General features: G+C 46.8%; 1 protein-coding gene across 1 annotated transcript; it reads left to right on the top strand.

Moving 5' to 3' along the window:
• Positions 1-2,576: 2,576 nt before the first annotated feature.
• On the top strand, positions 2,577-10,399 carry znf1035 (zinc finger protein 1035; the record flags this gene model as incomplete). Its single annotated transcript, XM_080541131.1, has 3 exons — positions 2,577-3,008; positions 4,083-4,753; positions 5,405-10,399. 3 exons carry the CDS (start codon positions 2,577-2,579, stop codon positions 9,405-9,407), a joined length of 5,106 nt encoding a protein of 1,701 aa, XP_080397257.1. The 3' UTR covers positions 9,408-10,399.
• Positions 10,400-13,475: the final 3,076 nt, after the last annotated feature.

Below are 13,475 nucleotides of genomic sequence, written 5' to 3'. Positions count from 1 at the left end.
CCTAACCGATATCCATGTGTACCAAGGTCTCTCTTTAAATTGTAAGATCTTAGCCTGTATGCACATTAACACTTGCTGACTTATTCTTGTCTTGTGAATTCATTCTCTCTCAGGATCGGGTGAAGGAGGACTGAGGTCCCCAACCCCCCCCCACCCCCACGTGAAGGATGGCTCATGGATGGAACACCTGTTTGCACAACATTCAGCCTCTGTCCTCAGACCCGAGGACTGTGACGGCGCCGTTGGATCCAGAGGAGAACTTGGTCCAACACATCGAGAGCCTCATCGAACAGGATGGCCTTTCCAACATGGGGGTTTCCACAGAGACCCTCTCCCCCGTTTTGAACTTGAATTCAGACCTTGACTCAAATTCTAACCCTAGCTCAGATTCTGTGCCACAGAATAGATACTATGATATCTTCCCATGGCAAGGTGAGAGACAACAGATAGTTGAGGCAGACCTGGTAAAACACAGAGGAGGAGGAGGAGGCAGCTCCTTCACAGATTTTGCCCCAGATAGATCAGCCAGTTCCAGCCGTTTCCCCATATGTTTAGAAGTCGACTTGCGTGATTTCAAAGACGACTGTGACATGCTAAATCCATCTATTCTAGAAGACTACTCCGACGTCAGCAGCTGCTCAGAGCCAGACAACGACAGGTCGAGGTCCTCCTATCCAACGTTTAACCACGATTCTAGTCAGCGTTCTGAAACCCAAGGAATCGACAGCAACAGGAATTTGAGTAATCCAAAATGCCCCCCTACTCCCTCTAGCAATCCTAAGGATACCCCACTGCGTTCAGAGGACAACAGATCACCCCCTGTGGAAGGAGGCGGTGCTTGCAAGGTCTCGATTCCCCTCCCAGGGGACCCAGGCAGCCTCTCCGCCTCAGAGAATGATAGAGAGGAGGGTCCAGTTGACGATGCACAGGAGAGAGAAAAAGAGGAAGAGGAGGAGGAGTCAGGCACACAAGAGGAGGGGGAGAGGATAAGAGGAGGAGGATATGGAGGAGGCACGCCTAGCGAAGAGGAGGACAAGGAGACATGCATGCAAGAGGATGAACACTCATGTGCCTCAGAGTCATACACTCAAGAGCATCAGGAGGAGGAGGAGGAGATCGGAAGAGGAGGAGAATGTGAAGGAGGAGGAGGAAGACAAGGAGATACACATGCGGAGAAGGAGGAGGAGTCACACAAAAAAGAGCATCAGGAGGAGGAGATTAGTGGAGGAGGAGGAAGACAAGGAGATACACATGTGGTGGTGGAGGAGGAGGCGGAGTCGCACAAAAAAGAGCATCAAGACTCAGATCCCCACTTAGGTGCCCCAGAGAGTCAGCCTGTCTCCGCAAGCGAGGGAGGAGAGGATCTGGATGGCAGAGCACTGGAGGGGGAACAGGAGGAAGAGGAAGAGAAGGAGGAGGAGGAGGAGGAGACATGCATGCAAGAGGATGAACGCTCATGTGCCTCAGAGTCATACACTCAAGAGCATCAGGAGGAGGAGGAGGAGATCAGAAGAGGAGGAGAATGTGAAGGAGGAGGAGAATGTGGAGGAGGAAGACAAGGAGATACACATGCGGAGAAGGAGGAGGAGTCACACAAAAAAGAGCATCAGGAGGAGGAGATTAGAAAAGGAGGAGAAAGTGGAGGAGGAGGAAGACAAGGAGATACACATGTGGTGGTGGAGGAGGAGGCGGAGTCGCACAAAAAAGAGCATCAAGACTCAGATCCCCACTTAGGTGCCCCAGAGAGTCAGCCTGTCTCAGCAAGCGAGGGAGGAGAGGATCTGGATGGCAGAGCACTGGAGGGGGAACAGGAGGAAGAGGAAGAGAAGGAGGAGGAGGAGGAGGAGGAGACGAGCATGCAAGGGGATCAACAGTCCCATGCCCCAGATAGCATGTCCGTCTCAGGGAGTGAAAGAGAGGAGGATATGGATGTAGAACAGGAGGAGGAGGAAGAAGAAGAGGAGGAGGAGAAATCGATATGGGAAGAGAATCGATATACCAATGTCAGCAGTCGGGAGGGCCACAATGAAGGGTCTGTTCTGAGAGAGGGTGATAAAGAGGAGGACATTCCTTCATCAAACCAAGGACCAGTGGATTCAGGGGATATCAAGACCTCTGACGCTCATGATGCCGCTCACAAGTTAAACGACTATACCAATGCCATAGACTGTCCCAGTGCCGATAGAGAAGCCAAGCCAGAAGATGGAAGCAAAAGTTCCTTAAGCATAGGTGGACCGGAGGGTAGCAATCAAACATTTGAATCCCGCTTAGACTTCCCCAAAAATCAATGTTTGATATTTCAGGAAGTCATCGGCAGCTGTGAGGTGAGTGAGGCAGAGTCCATTGGTGCAAGTGAAAGCAAAGAGGACAAATCACAGACTGAAGAAAATCCCTCTCTTCAAAATCAACGGACTAGCCCCTTTGAGGAGGAGACCGATGCTTCTTCTTGTTTGGAGGATCATCAGACCGTGCCACAGAAACCCTTGGAGCCACCCACCCTTGAAAGAGCTGGTCTGGGAAACGCAAGGCCACTCTTTGAGGGTGTATCCACAGCAGTCGATGGCGAAGAACCCCCCATGCTCAGCATGTTCTACGGAGAACCACTGTCAGAGGAGGAATCCCTCAGTGAAACTGAGAGCAAGGTGGAGACGAGATCTGAATCCAACCAGGCGGAAGGAACCGAAGCAGCCCAGTTGAAATCCTCGCAGCATATGAAGAGACGCCTTCACCCTATCGTGCTTCTGAAAACCTCCAAGCAGAAGGACGACGCGAACGAGACGTACCACTGTTCAGAGTGCCAACAGACGGCGCAGAGTGCAGACCATCTACTCGAGCACCACCATTGTAGCCACTCCCAGCACAAATTTCAATTCTGCCAGACCTGCAGCACCTACCTGGTGAATGACGTGATGGCAGAGCGACATCGCTGTGGGGTTGATAATGAAAGTGCTGAGCTCCCCTCTAAGACTAAGTCCAGACCACAGAAGAGCAAGTCGACCTGCCGTCCTGTACCCATGTGTAAATTATGCAACAAGACATTCCCCAGACTTTACATTTACCACTCCCACATGCGGCTTCACTCTGGAATAACACCGTTCAAATGCCCCATATGTGGTCTTTACTTCGCCCAGATCGGAAGCATGAACAAACATGTCCGTCTGAGGCGATGCAAGCATTTGAGATCCAAAACCGCAGCTCCAAAACAGAATGATGAAGTCCCGAGTACCAGAGTAATCGAAAACAAACCCATCACGCGCGGCTTCATCCATAAATCTGTTGAGCCCTTTGTTCATCCACCAGACAGCCTTTATGCCAGTCTCCCTGACTGTTACGTGAAGCTGGTGGACATCTCCAAAAAACATACTTGTGGTATTTGTTGGAAAAGTTTCTCATGCAGGGAAAAGCTCCACAAGCATGGACATAATGTACACAAATGCAACATCCTCCTCAAGAAACCTGTGACTTCGTCCCAAAACGTAGTAACTTCAGTTAAAGTGCCAGTGAGAACTGTAAGTCATGGCATATATGACTGCCCCCTCTGCCCATCCGTTTTCAAGTACCCCTACCACCTGTCCAGCCATCTGCGTATGCAGTGCATCAAGGACACTATTTACAGACGCAGGAGGAAAGCGGGCTATAAGATTAAATGTCCTCTGTGCAGCAATTCCTTCTCTAGTGGGTCTAACCGATCCAGACACCTAAGAAATAGTTGTATCAAGGAGTATGTCCTTAAATGCGGTGGAGGAGAAAGAAAAAGTGATCACAAGGAAAACATGAAGCAGAAAAAACTTCCTACACAACCTCCACCGATGACATCTGATGATAAAAATGGGCTACGCTTCAAATGCAAACTCTGTGATGCCATTTTCTCTACTCTCTCTGGGAGGTACAGACACATGAAGAAACATGAGGTGTATAAAAAGTCTGGGAAGAAGTTCAATTTCAGGCATTCCAGTCTTGATCCTGATTCCAACCAATCTGAGACATCCCAAGAAGCCCCTGCACTTGCCAGTGAAGCTGATGCCCAACCCAACTCTTGCCGTTTTTGTGGGAAATGTTTCAGTAATCCTTATTCCCTAAAGAAACACACTCGCACGCACAAGGGTGACAAACCGTACCGCTGCCTGCAGTGTGGAAAGCGTTTTATGAAACAATATCATCTTTTATCTCACAAAAATGTGCACCAGCGCAGGATACAATGCACTGTATGCAAGAAGATTGTTCCAACCATTGGTGACTTGCTGAAGCACAGAAAATCTCACACTAAAAAAGGAATGCTTCAGTGCCCAGACTGCCCACTGCAGTTTCAGTACCCTGCCTATCTGCTCCGACATATCCGCTCACACAAACGCCAAGAGGATCAGGCCCTTAATAGGGAGCAACAGAAACTGCAAAAGCAACAGAAACTACAATCGCAACAGCAGCAGATAAAGGAAGAGAAAGAGGAAGATGCAGCGGAGAAAAAGTGCTCTGTATGCCAAGAAGTGTTCCCTGTCGCAGAACTAGGCAACCACATCCTGAGCCACCTCTCAGGGCCCACGTCGCGCCAGTGTCCGTTCTGTAAGGACCACTTCTCTAGCCGCGCCTCTCTGATTCGCCACATGCGTATTCACACAGGGGAGAAACCCTATTCTTGTCAGGATTGTAGTGAATGCTTTTATCGCCAGGAGTTACTTGTGCTTCATAAGGGGAAGTGTCCAGGACCTCCAGTCATCGCCAGCAAAGCAGTAGAAGGGAAATCCATGGCTGAGAGGTATCCATTTAAGTGCTCATACTGCCCTCGAAGGTTTGAGCGGTGGAATCGCCTGACCAAACATCATGATGGTCATGATTCAAACACTGTGTGTCCCTGTTCGAAATGTGGCCAGTGCTACGGACTATATAAATATAGGGCACATGAAAGAGTTTGCAAATTCTCCAATACAGAAGGTGGAAAAAGTGTCCGCAGGAAATTTGACATGGATGTCAATGAGAAGACAGGCAATGTCTCCAGCACAAAGCCCCAAAGCACGTATATGTACTCATGTAGAAGTTGTGGAAAGAACTTTGATCAACAATCCATCAGGAATATCCACGAGAGAACTTGCAACAACTCTGGTGCAGTGCCCGAAATCACTTTTGTGTATACATGCAGAAATTGTGGAAAGAACTTCAATAAACAAACTAACTGCAATGTCCATGAGAAGAATTGCTTATACACTGGCAAAAAGCACAAGATGATATTTTTGCATCCATGTGGGATGTGTGGAAAGAAGTTTACCAGAACAGATAATCGGGATGTACATGAGAAGAGATTCTGCCCCAACAGCAAACCTGGATCAACGCCCATGGATAATAACACCACAGTAATGGGAACCAAAGGCAATGAGGCGTTCAAGCACAAATGCCCCCACTGTTCACACAGATTCAAGTACAGGAGTTTTCTGCTAAGACATCTTCCTTCACACACTGGAGAAAAACCTTACTCTTGCATGCACTGTGGTCACAAATTTGCTGACCGTTCTAGATTCTTACAGCATGAAGCTTTCTGTGACGGTGTGAACAGACAGAGGCCATGCAAGAGTGACATCACAACACCACTGTCTAATGCCTCTGGCCATGCAGAGTTAAGAAGGCGTCCACCAGGGGAGATTGAAGGGGAATACAAGTGCAAATTCTGTACAAAAACCTTTATGAAATCACGAAACCTAAGGCGGCACATCCTAACACACACAGAGGTTAAGCCATATCGCTGCAAGGCCTGTGACAGCTGCTTCTCCCGATATGATCATCTTGAACTGCATCATAGTCGCTGCAAAGGGAAAAGGCAACGATTGGAAGTTCGTATTGCCAAAATCAGTGTTGAGGATATCGGACGAGGCTGGCAAAATAAAAAGGATACGTTGGATTTAGGCAGAAAACGACACATGTTCTCATGTGACGACTGTGCAAAGAGCTTCCACACTCAGAAGTCTTTGGACAGACATATTAGTATCATGCACGCTACAAAAGAGTTCAAATGCAGCTGCTGTGACATCAGGTTCATCGCTGAGACGTCACTGAAGAGACATCGCAGAAGCAGCTGTAAAAGAAGGTTTATCAATGAATCTATGCAGCAGAGTTTGAATTTGGAAAAGGCAAGTGTTGATACTCTGCTACCTAGACGGAACAGGATTCTACAGAGGATACAGCTGCACTGTAGAGTTAAGACAAAATTCAGATGTTCCTATTGCCCTCGTTATTTCAAAGCATCTGAGCAATTGAAGGTGCACACCCGCTTACACACCGGGGAGAAGCCGTTTGGCTGTGCCAGCTGTGGCGAGAGGTATATCCGGAGGGACTACTTACAGCGCCACCTGATCAAGTGCAACGGCATGAGAGGGGAGCCTATCGACCCAGAGCTATGCGAACAGTGTGGAGAGGTGTTTTCTCCAGGTGAACTACAGGAACATCTGATGAGCTGCGTAGTGACATCTAAATCGCCTTCCCGCAGCCCCCGCGTGTCCTCCACTTACAGCCCACCTAAGGGCTTTTCTTGTGCTGATTGCAGTTCCCGCTTCTTGTTGTTCTCACAGCTGCAGCAACATTTCCTCACAGCACACAGAGCAGACACGGCTGCAAAGCCACCGAACCAGCCTCCGCCTCTGCAGCAGAAGCAGCCGCTGATTGGCCTGTCGAACGTCAAGGAGGAGCCTCTGGATGAGGGGTATGGTGACAAACTGCAGAGTAGCGATAACAACCCAACAATGTTTGATCAAGATAACAATTCTCATAATGAGGTGGATAAACCCTTCCTGTGTACTCATTGCAATATGCGCTTTATAAATAAAAGTGCGCTGCATGCCCACATGCGTACACATACAGGGCAGTATCCGTTCATCTGCAAGAAGTGCAACAAAGGTTTCTGGAACAGGAACATGTACAGGAAACACGGTAGAAAATGCTCTAACCACTGGAACAGCCGGTTCAAGGAGGAGCGTAATGTGGACACTGTAATTACCTCAGAGATAGACTCTACTCTTAAAGATGGCGTGCTTGTCTTTAACCAAGGGTCCAAAACAACAGGTACTGGGGTTCTGCAGACAAACTTCTCCTGCAAAGATGAACACATAAAAACATTAAAACCGCAGGATTCCACTGAAAACCAACAGGATAGGAGCACATTCAAAGAGAAAAAAGCTGTCCAGTACCAGTGCTCAGAATGTGATAAAAGTTTCTCGGATGGGCTGCTACTCATCAGTCACTTAGAGGACCATGGGCGTGAAGATCAGGAACAGAAAAACAGCACCTGCTCCAAGTGTGGGAAGGTATGTGCCAGTCAGGGTCAGCTGGTGAGACACATGAAAGTGCACACCAATGAGAAGACCTATTCTTGCCCGGAATGCTCACAGACCTTTCTCTACTCCTCTGACCTTGATATCCATAGAACATGCCATGACCCAAACAGACCGTTTGTCTGCACAGAATGTCAACAAAGGTTTTGGACGAGTCAGTCTCTAGATAACCATTTCAATGAAGCCCATCCCAAGGAGGTGTACACTTGCCATTTCTGTAAGAAGGGCTATGCACTCCGTAGCTCACTGGTCAGACACTGCAGGATGATGCATCCAAACGGACAGCTGGACAACGAGGCCGACGGCTCGATGAAGGAAAAGGAAGCTTCAACGCAGGAAGTTGATATTGAAGTAGAAGGGACTAACAAAAGTGAGGCATATGATGACAACGATGATGATGATGACGACGAACCCGCCAATGAAACCGACGGCAGCGACGATAACGACTCTGACTCGGCTCCCTACTTCCCCTGTCACGTCTGCAGTAAGACCTTCCTCACCTTGGAGTGTCTGGAGGACCATCAGCGGTGCCACACCGGCGAGAAGCCCCACGAGTGTGCGGAGTGCGGGAAGTGCTTCTTCCAGGCGGCCCAACTGCAGCAGCACGAGAGGAGCCACAAGTCCGAGTTTCAGTGTCAGACGTGCGGGAGGGGCTTCGTGTCCGTCTTCGCCCTGCGCAAACACAAGCACTCGCACGGGAAGAGCCGCCCCCACCGCTGCCCCAAGTGCCAGCTCTGCTTCAAGGGACTCTCGCAGCTGGCGGAGCACATGGCCACACATCGCGACGACAACTTCCCATGCGACTTATGCGACCGCACCTTCTCCTGTAAGATCAGCCGCATCGAGCACCGGAAAATCCACACCGAGCAATGGGAGGAAAAGACCTCATCCTCCCCTCCTCCTTCCTCTGCTTCCTCCTCCTCCTCCTCCTCGGCTGAACGCTACAAGTATCGCTGCGACGTTTGCACCAAGTGCTTTAAAGACCCTGAGCAGCGCTTCGAACACGGCTGCAAGCCAGCCAGAGAGAGACCTCATAGATGCCAAGACTGTAATAAGCACTTCTTACATGGTTCTCACTTAAAGAAGCACCAGCTCAGCCACCACCAGGGGGCGAAGTCAAGTCAGTATCAGTGTGATCAATGCCACATGACTTTTATTCATCGGGCCCATTTCCTCCTCCATTTGAAGAGACATGGTACTGATGAGGCTGCAGAAGAAACTAAAACAACAACAACAGCAGCAGAAGAAGGTGGCGCAGAGAAGATCTATAAATGCCCTATTTGCCCCCACAGGTTCGCCCATGCCATGGAACTGGCCAGGCATCTCTCGGTGCATTCTGAGAACAGTCATGCATGCCGCGTTTGCAAGATGGCGTTCCCCAGCAAAAGCAAGCTGGCGGAACACGAGCGTTGCCACCAGACGGCTGCTATGCAGTACGAGTGCACCGAGTGTGGCCAGAGCTTCCTGGGCAGCGACGCTTTCCGCAAACACCGCTGCGCTCGAAGACAGCGTGCCGTTACAGACGGTGAGCGTCCGAATCAGTCCACCACAACAAAGCCTCCTCCTCCGGTCAAATCAGAACAAGCAGCGGACGAGGAGATCGAGGTGGACGTGGGTGAGGACTTCTATATTTGCCCGATCTGCTCTAAGAGGTTCTCCTCTCAGTTCAGTCTCCAGGAACATCAAAGCAAACAGCATAACAGCGAACGGCCGTTCAAGTGCCCTGCCTGTAAGAAAGCCTTCACCCAGAAGAGGTACCTCCAAGACCACGAGAGAAGGCATTGTTACAAGGCCGACACCAGACACAAACAACCCCCGAAGAGCACCGACAACCAATTCAAGTGCTCCCTCTGCCCCAGATCTTTAGCCTCGACGCAGGAGCTGGCCACGCATATGAGGAAGCACGCCGAACAGGACGTGGGGGAGCACCGCTGCGACATGTGCTACAAGTCCTTCTCTCGGTTGAGTCTTCTTCGGCAGCATCAAGAGAGTCACGTCGGACAGGTTGTGTATGAATGCACAGAATGTGACAAGGCGTTCGCCTTCCCCCATCTCCTGGATCAACATCAAAAGAGTCATGCTGCCCCCTCTTAATAAGACCCCCCCCACACACACACACACACACCCCAACGCCCCACCAAAATCCAATCAAATTAATTGGTTAACCAAATTGGTCACAGGAAAAGCCCCCCCCCCCCCCCTCCTGCTTCACTGACCAGCAGCTGAGTCCATCAGTGTTATCCAGCAAGGGAGGCTGGTGGAGGTAGAAATCGGAGGACAGGCTCAGTGTAATGAATGGAATGAGGAATCCAGCAGCCTCCCCCTGTTATCCAGTGATCCAAGTACTTTATCCTAAAGACGTTGTATGTTCTCTGATGACCTTCATTGCATTTGTACCATGCAGTCATTGCAGTCCTTTTTTCCAGTTCTTGGTTATTTCATTTGTGAAGAATTGACCGCAGGTCTTTAAACTGTGTTTGTTAGGCAATTACTTCATCGTGATTCGTTAGAATGATTTGATTTGTGAGAATGTTCACATTTACTGAGTTCCTCCTTTGAACTTATCTGTCTATATATATTTAGCCAGAACTACAGTTCTTTTGTATTCTGGCAATTTAAAGCTCCTTTTTGTAGAGCTGTGATTTGTAAAATCTTTACATTGTGTACAGTTGTTTAAATGTTCTGCTGTCCCTGAACGCTATTACAGCATGCATGACACTGAGGGTAGAAGGAAAGCTGTTGGCAGGGAAAAAGTGGACTGCTATTGTCTTGGATGCATTTTCTAAACATTTTTGACAATGACACTTCTTAGTTATTCTCTGAGATATAATTACACAAGATTCTCTGAACATAATTATAACTATTTTTCCCTAAATATCAGAAAATTACCCAAATGTAAATCGAGACGACACAGCATTTTATGTGGCGTAAATATGTCATTGTGATTGACAGTTTTATCAAAGAGAGCCATGATGTGCAGGAACCTTGTGCATAATCCACATGCTTCATCTCGGTAAAATTAATCAGAGCAAACCTAGATTTCCGAGGGTGCGTTTTGAATGTAGTAGTTTCAGGCCACATATTGTTTGTACATACTGTTGAAAAAAATGGAAATCATTTATTATTTTTTCTCTTTTTTCTTCTTACCTTTGATGTTATTTTTGTATAAATGGTGTTTGAGTGGAGAGACATTTATTCAACACAAAATAAACCCGTCAACTGGACACCGGTTGTTTCATTGCATTTTCTTCTTTCACTCCCATATTCGGCCTGGTCTAATTTGGCTCTTTTTTAGGGATTGGGGTAGCTCTAAAGAACAACCCCAAAAAAAAATGTTCCCCCCAAAATTAAGTTCGACAACAATCAATTTCATTAATGGGAGACCCTAAAGATAACAACAATCATTGTTGTCTTTTGTTCTACCTTGGATAGGGGTATCTCGAAAACTAAAGCCTTTTTTGAGGACTTGCTGCTAGACTATCTTGGGGTTGCAACTTTTCAAACAACAACAAAGCATTCATTCAAGTATTCAACACATAAGCAATTTTTCATTCAACATATTTCCATTGCAGCTATTCACATGAAATGTAGACCAGGGGTGTATTCCATCAACGTCGCTAAAGGACAATCCAGGCTTATTTTGATAAATCCTGCGAGGTTTATCTCACGAGACTTATCAAAATAAGACTGGATTGTCCTTTAGTGACAGTGATGGAATACCCCCCTGATGTTGGTATTATCTCAATAAAACTACCCAGTTAAAGAAATTGTAACACTCCAATCCCTAAAAAAAAGTTATGTGCAATAAAGGGGAATGACAGGAAAGTAGTATTGAACATGCTAACTGAAATGTATTTAGTGCTTGGTGGAGAAGCCTTTGTTTTCAATAACAGCTTCAAGACGCTTCCTGTACGAAAGAAACTAATCTCACAGTGATCAGGTGGGATTGAATGCCATTGAAGATTCCGGGGGGCCCGCTGGTGAATCTTGATATTGACTTCCTTCAACACATTTTCTATTGGACTCAAGTCTGGCGATTGACTAGGCCATCCCTTTGGACCTTTGGGGACAGAGCCTTCAGCGTGGCTGCACCTACCCTCTGGAACTCTATAGTGATCCGCAACGCCCCCACCCTGGACTCCTTCAAATCAGCCCTTAAAACCCATCTGTTCACCAAGGCCTTTGGCCCCTAGTCACTGTTTCTGTTTTGTTTGTTTTCCGTTTTGTCTGTCTGACCATTTCCTTTAGAATTGTAAAGCGTCCTTGGGTTTTATGAAAGGCGCTATACAAATCCAAGTTATTGTTATTATTATTATCATCATCCCAACACCTTTTATTTTCTTCCTCTTGAACCAATTGAGAGTCTGGTTTGCAGTGTGTTTGGATCGTTGTCCTGATGCAAGATCCACCCGTGTCTCATCCTCCTCGTCCTGGTGGATGGCAACAGATTCTTAAGAATTATAAAGGGTATATTATATATATATTTATTTATACTTCAATATGAAAGGGTGTCCTATAAAGTTATATACAATGGGATACACAATGATGGAAACTTTCGAGTATTTACACAGGACATGAATATTCATTGGGCATTGGGTTACAGAGGAGCACATTACCCTCCCAGGCCACTAGGGGGAGGCATGTTTTAAGACGTGTGTTTGGTGGGATGCGCACAGGAGCCCCTGAAGTCCATCCGCCAATCACAACGCCACGTTGTTCTCATTAACCAAGCAGTTATTTAGCTTTGTAACTTACATATTTTTTTTATTTGAAATTCAAATTAACAGGTGGAAAGAGAACAAAACAATAGGTAAAAGGTTAAAGAAAAGATGAGAAATTATTCTTAATACTAAATCATCACTGCTTCAAACTGTATTCCTAATAATAATATAACAATAAAAACAATACAAAGTATCAACACTATCCAAAAAACAAAACAATAACATAAATAACAACAATAAAAGAACATCAAGGCACATACATATTCACTTCGAACATAAACAATTTGTTTTCTAATGTGTGCCCAAAAAAAGGGCATTTTTAAATGTTTAAATGCCCCGTGTGGTTTTAAAGCTGTAAAGTCTGGTGGTAAATTGCTCCAATCACCGGGTCCTTTGTCCCTGAATGATCTCATTCCAACATCATGATAAGCCCATGGAACTGCTCTTCTACTGTAAGCGGTGTCTTATGTATAGGATTATTACATGCACCTTTATGGTTACGGGATAATTCAAATGTACAAATTTACTTAATGAGAAATTGCCAGCTGCCTTCCTTTTGGGAGTGATAACCAGTTTAACTTTGAGTGGTTAAAGTAAGGGTTATGGTTAGGCATTCACATTGAGTGGTTAGGGAAGGATTGTCTGGGGAAGGTGTTAGCGAACATTACCGTAAGCAACAAGAATTAGCAAACTAAAACAGCAAAAGCACTTTTGTCAAAATTGGCCCAAAGCTGACTTGAACCTGCAACGTCCTAGGCTCTTCCTCCACCTAGCAAAGCAATCTTCCTATTGTGGTCTTCTGCCAGTTGCTCTTGAAGCTTTCTTGCACATTAGCTGGTAACTACAATCATGCGCAAGTGCACGTGTCCTATGAGTGACTGGCATGTTGAAAAAAATAGTCAACATGAAAATAAAAACATATATGTACACTTCAAACTTTACTAACTGAAAATACGGAAAATAATAATACAAAAACAAACAAAATCGTCACTGAAATACCAAACAAAATAAAATAAAAATAGCATCAACTAAATATTAATTTGTTTCATATTAATTACCAACGGTTGAATGCATCTTTTATTTGCCCCTGTTTTTAAAGTGAACCTGGGCATATTCACAATCCACCTTATTTTCCACGTCATCATTAGGACCCAACACGTCCCTTATATCCTCACGCCTGGGTCTGACTACATTTCCCAGCTCACACCTCTCTGCCTCCAGGACATTATCCATCGACCCCTCAGTCTTCTTCTTCCAAATCACGCTGGAGTACAACACGTCAGAGTTATCCCCTTCCTTCTTTGCAGCGTCGTGACCAGGGTCTGTGGGGGTGTCAGGGTCGGGGCTGGGCAGGTCAGCGGGGCCGGTCTCACAGGTGGGTTTGGGGGCGGGGCCGGTCTCACAGGTGGGTTTGGGGGCGGGGCCGGTCTCACAGGTGGGT

The sequence above is a fragment of the Nansenia antarctica genome, assembly GCF_963989245.1.
Source record: "Nansenia antarctica genome assembly, chromosome: 10".
Taxonomy (NCBI): domain Eukaryota; kingdom Metazoa; phylum Chordata; class Actinopteri; order Argentiniformes; family Microstomatidae; genus Nansenia; species Nansenia antarctica.
Note: the sequence above shows the minus strand (reverse complement) of the source record. Positions and strands in the feature narration are given on the sequence as shown.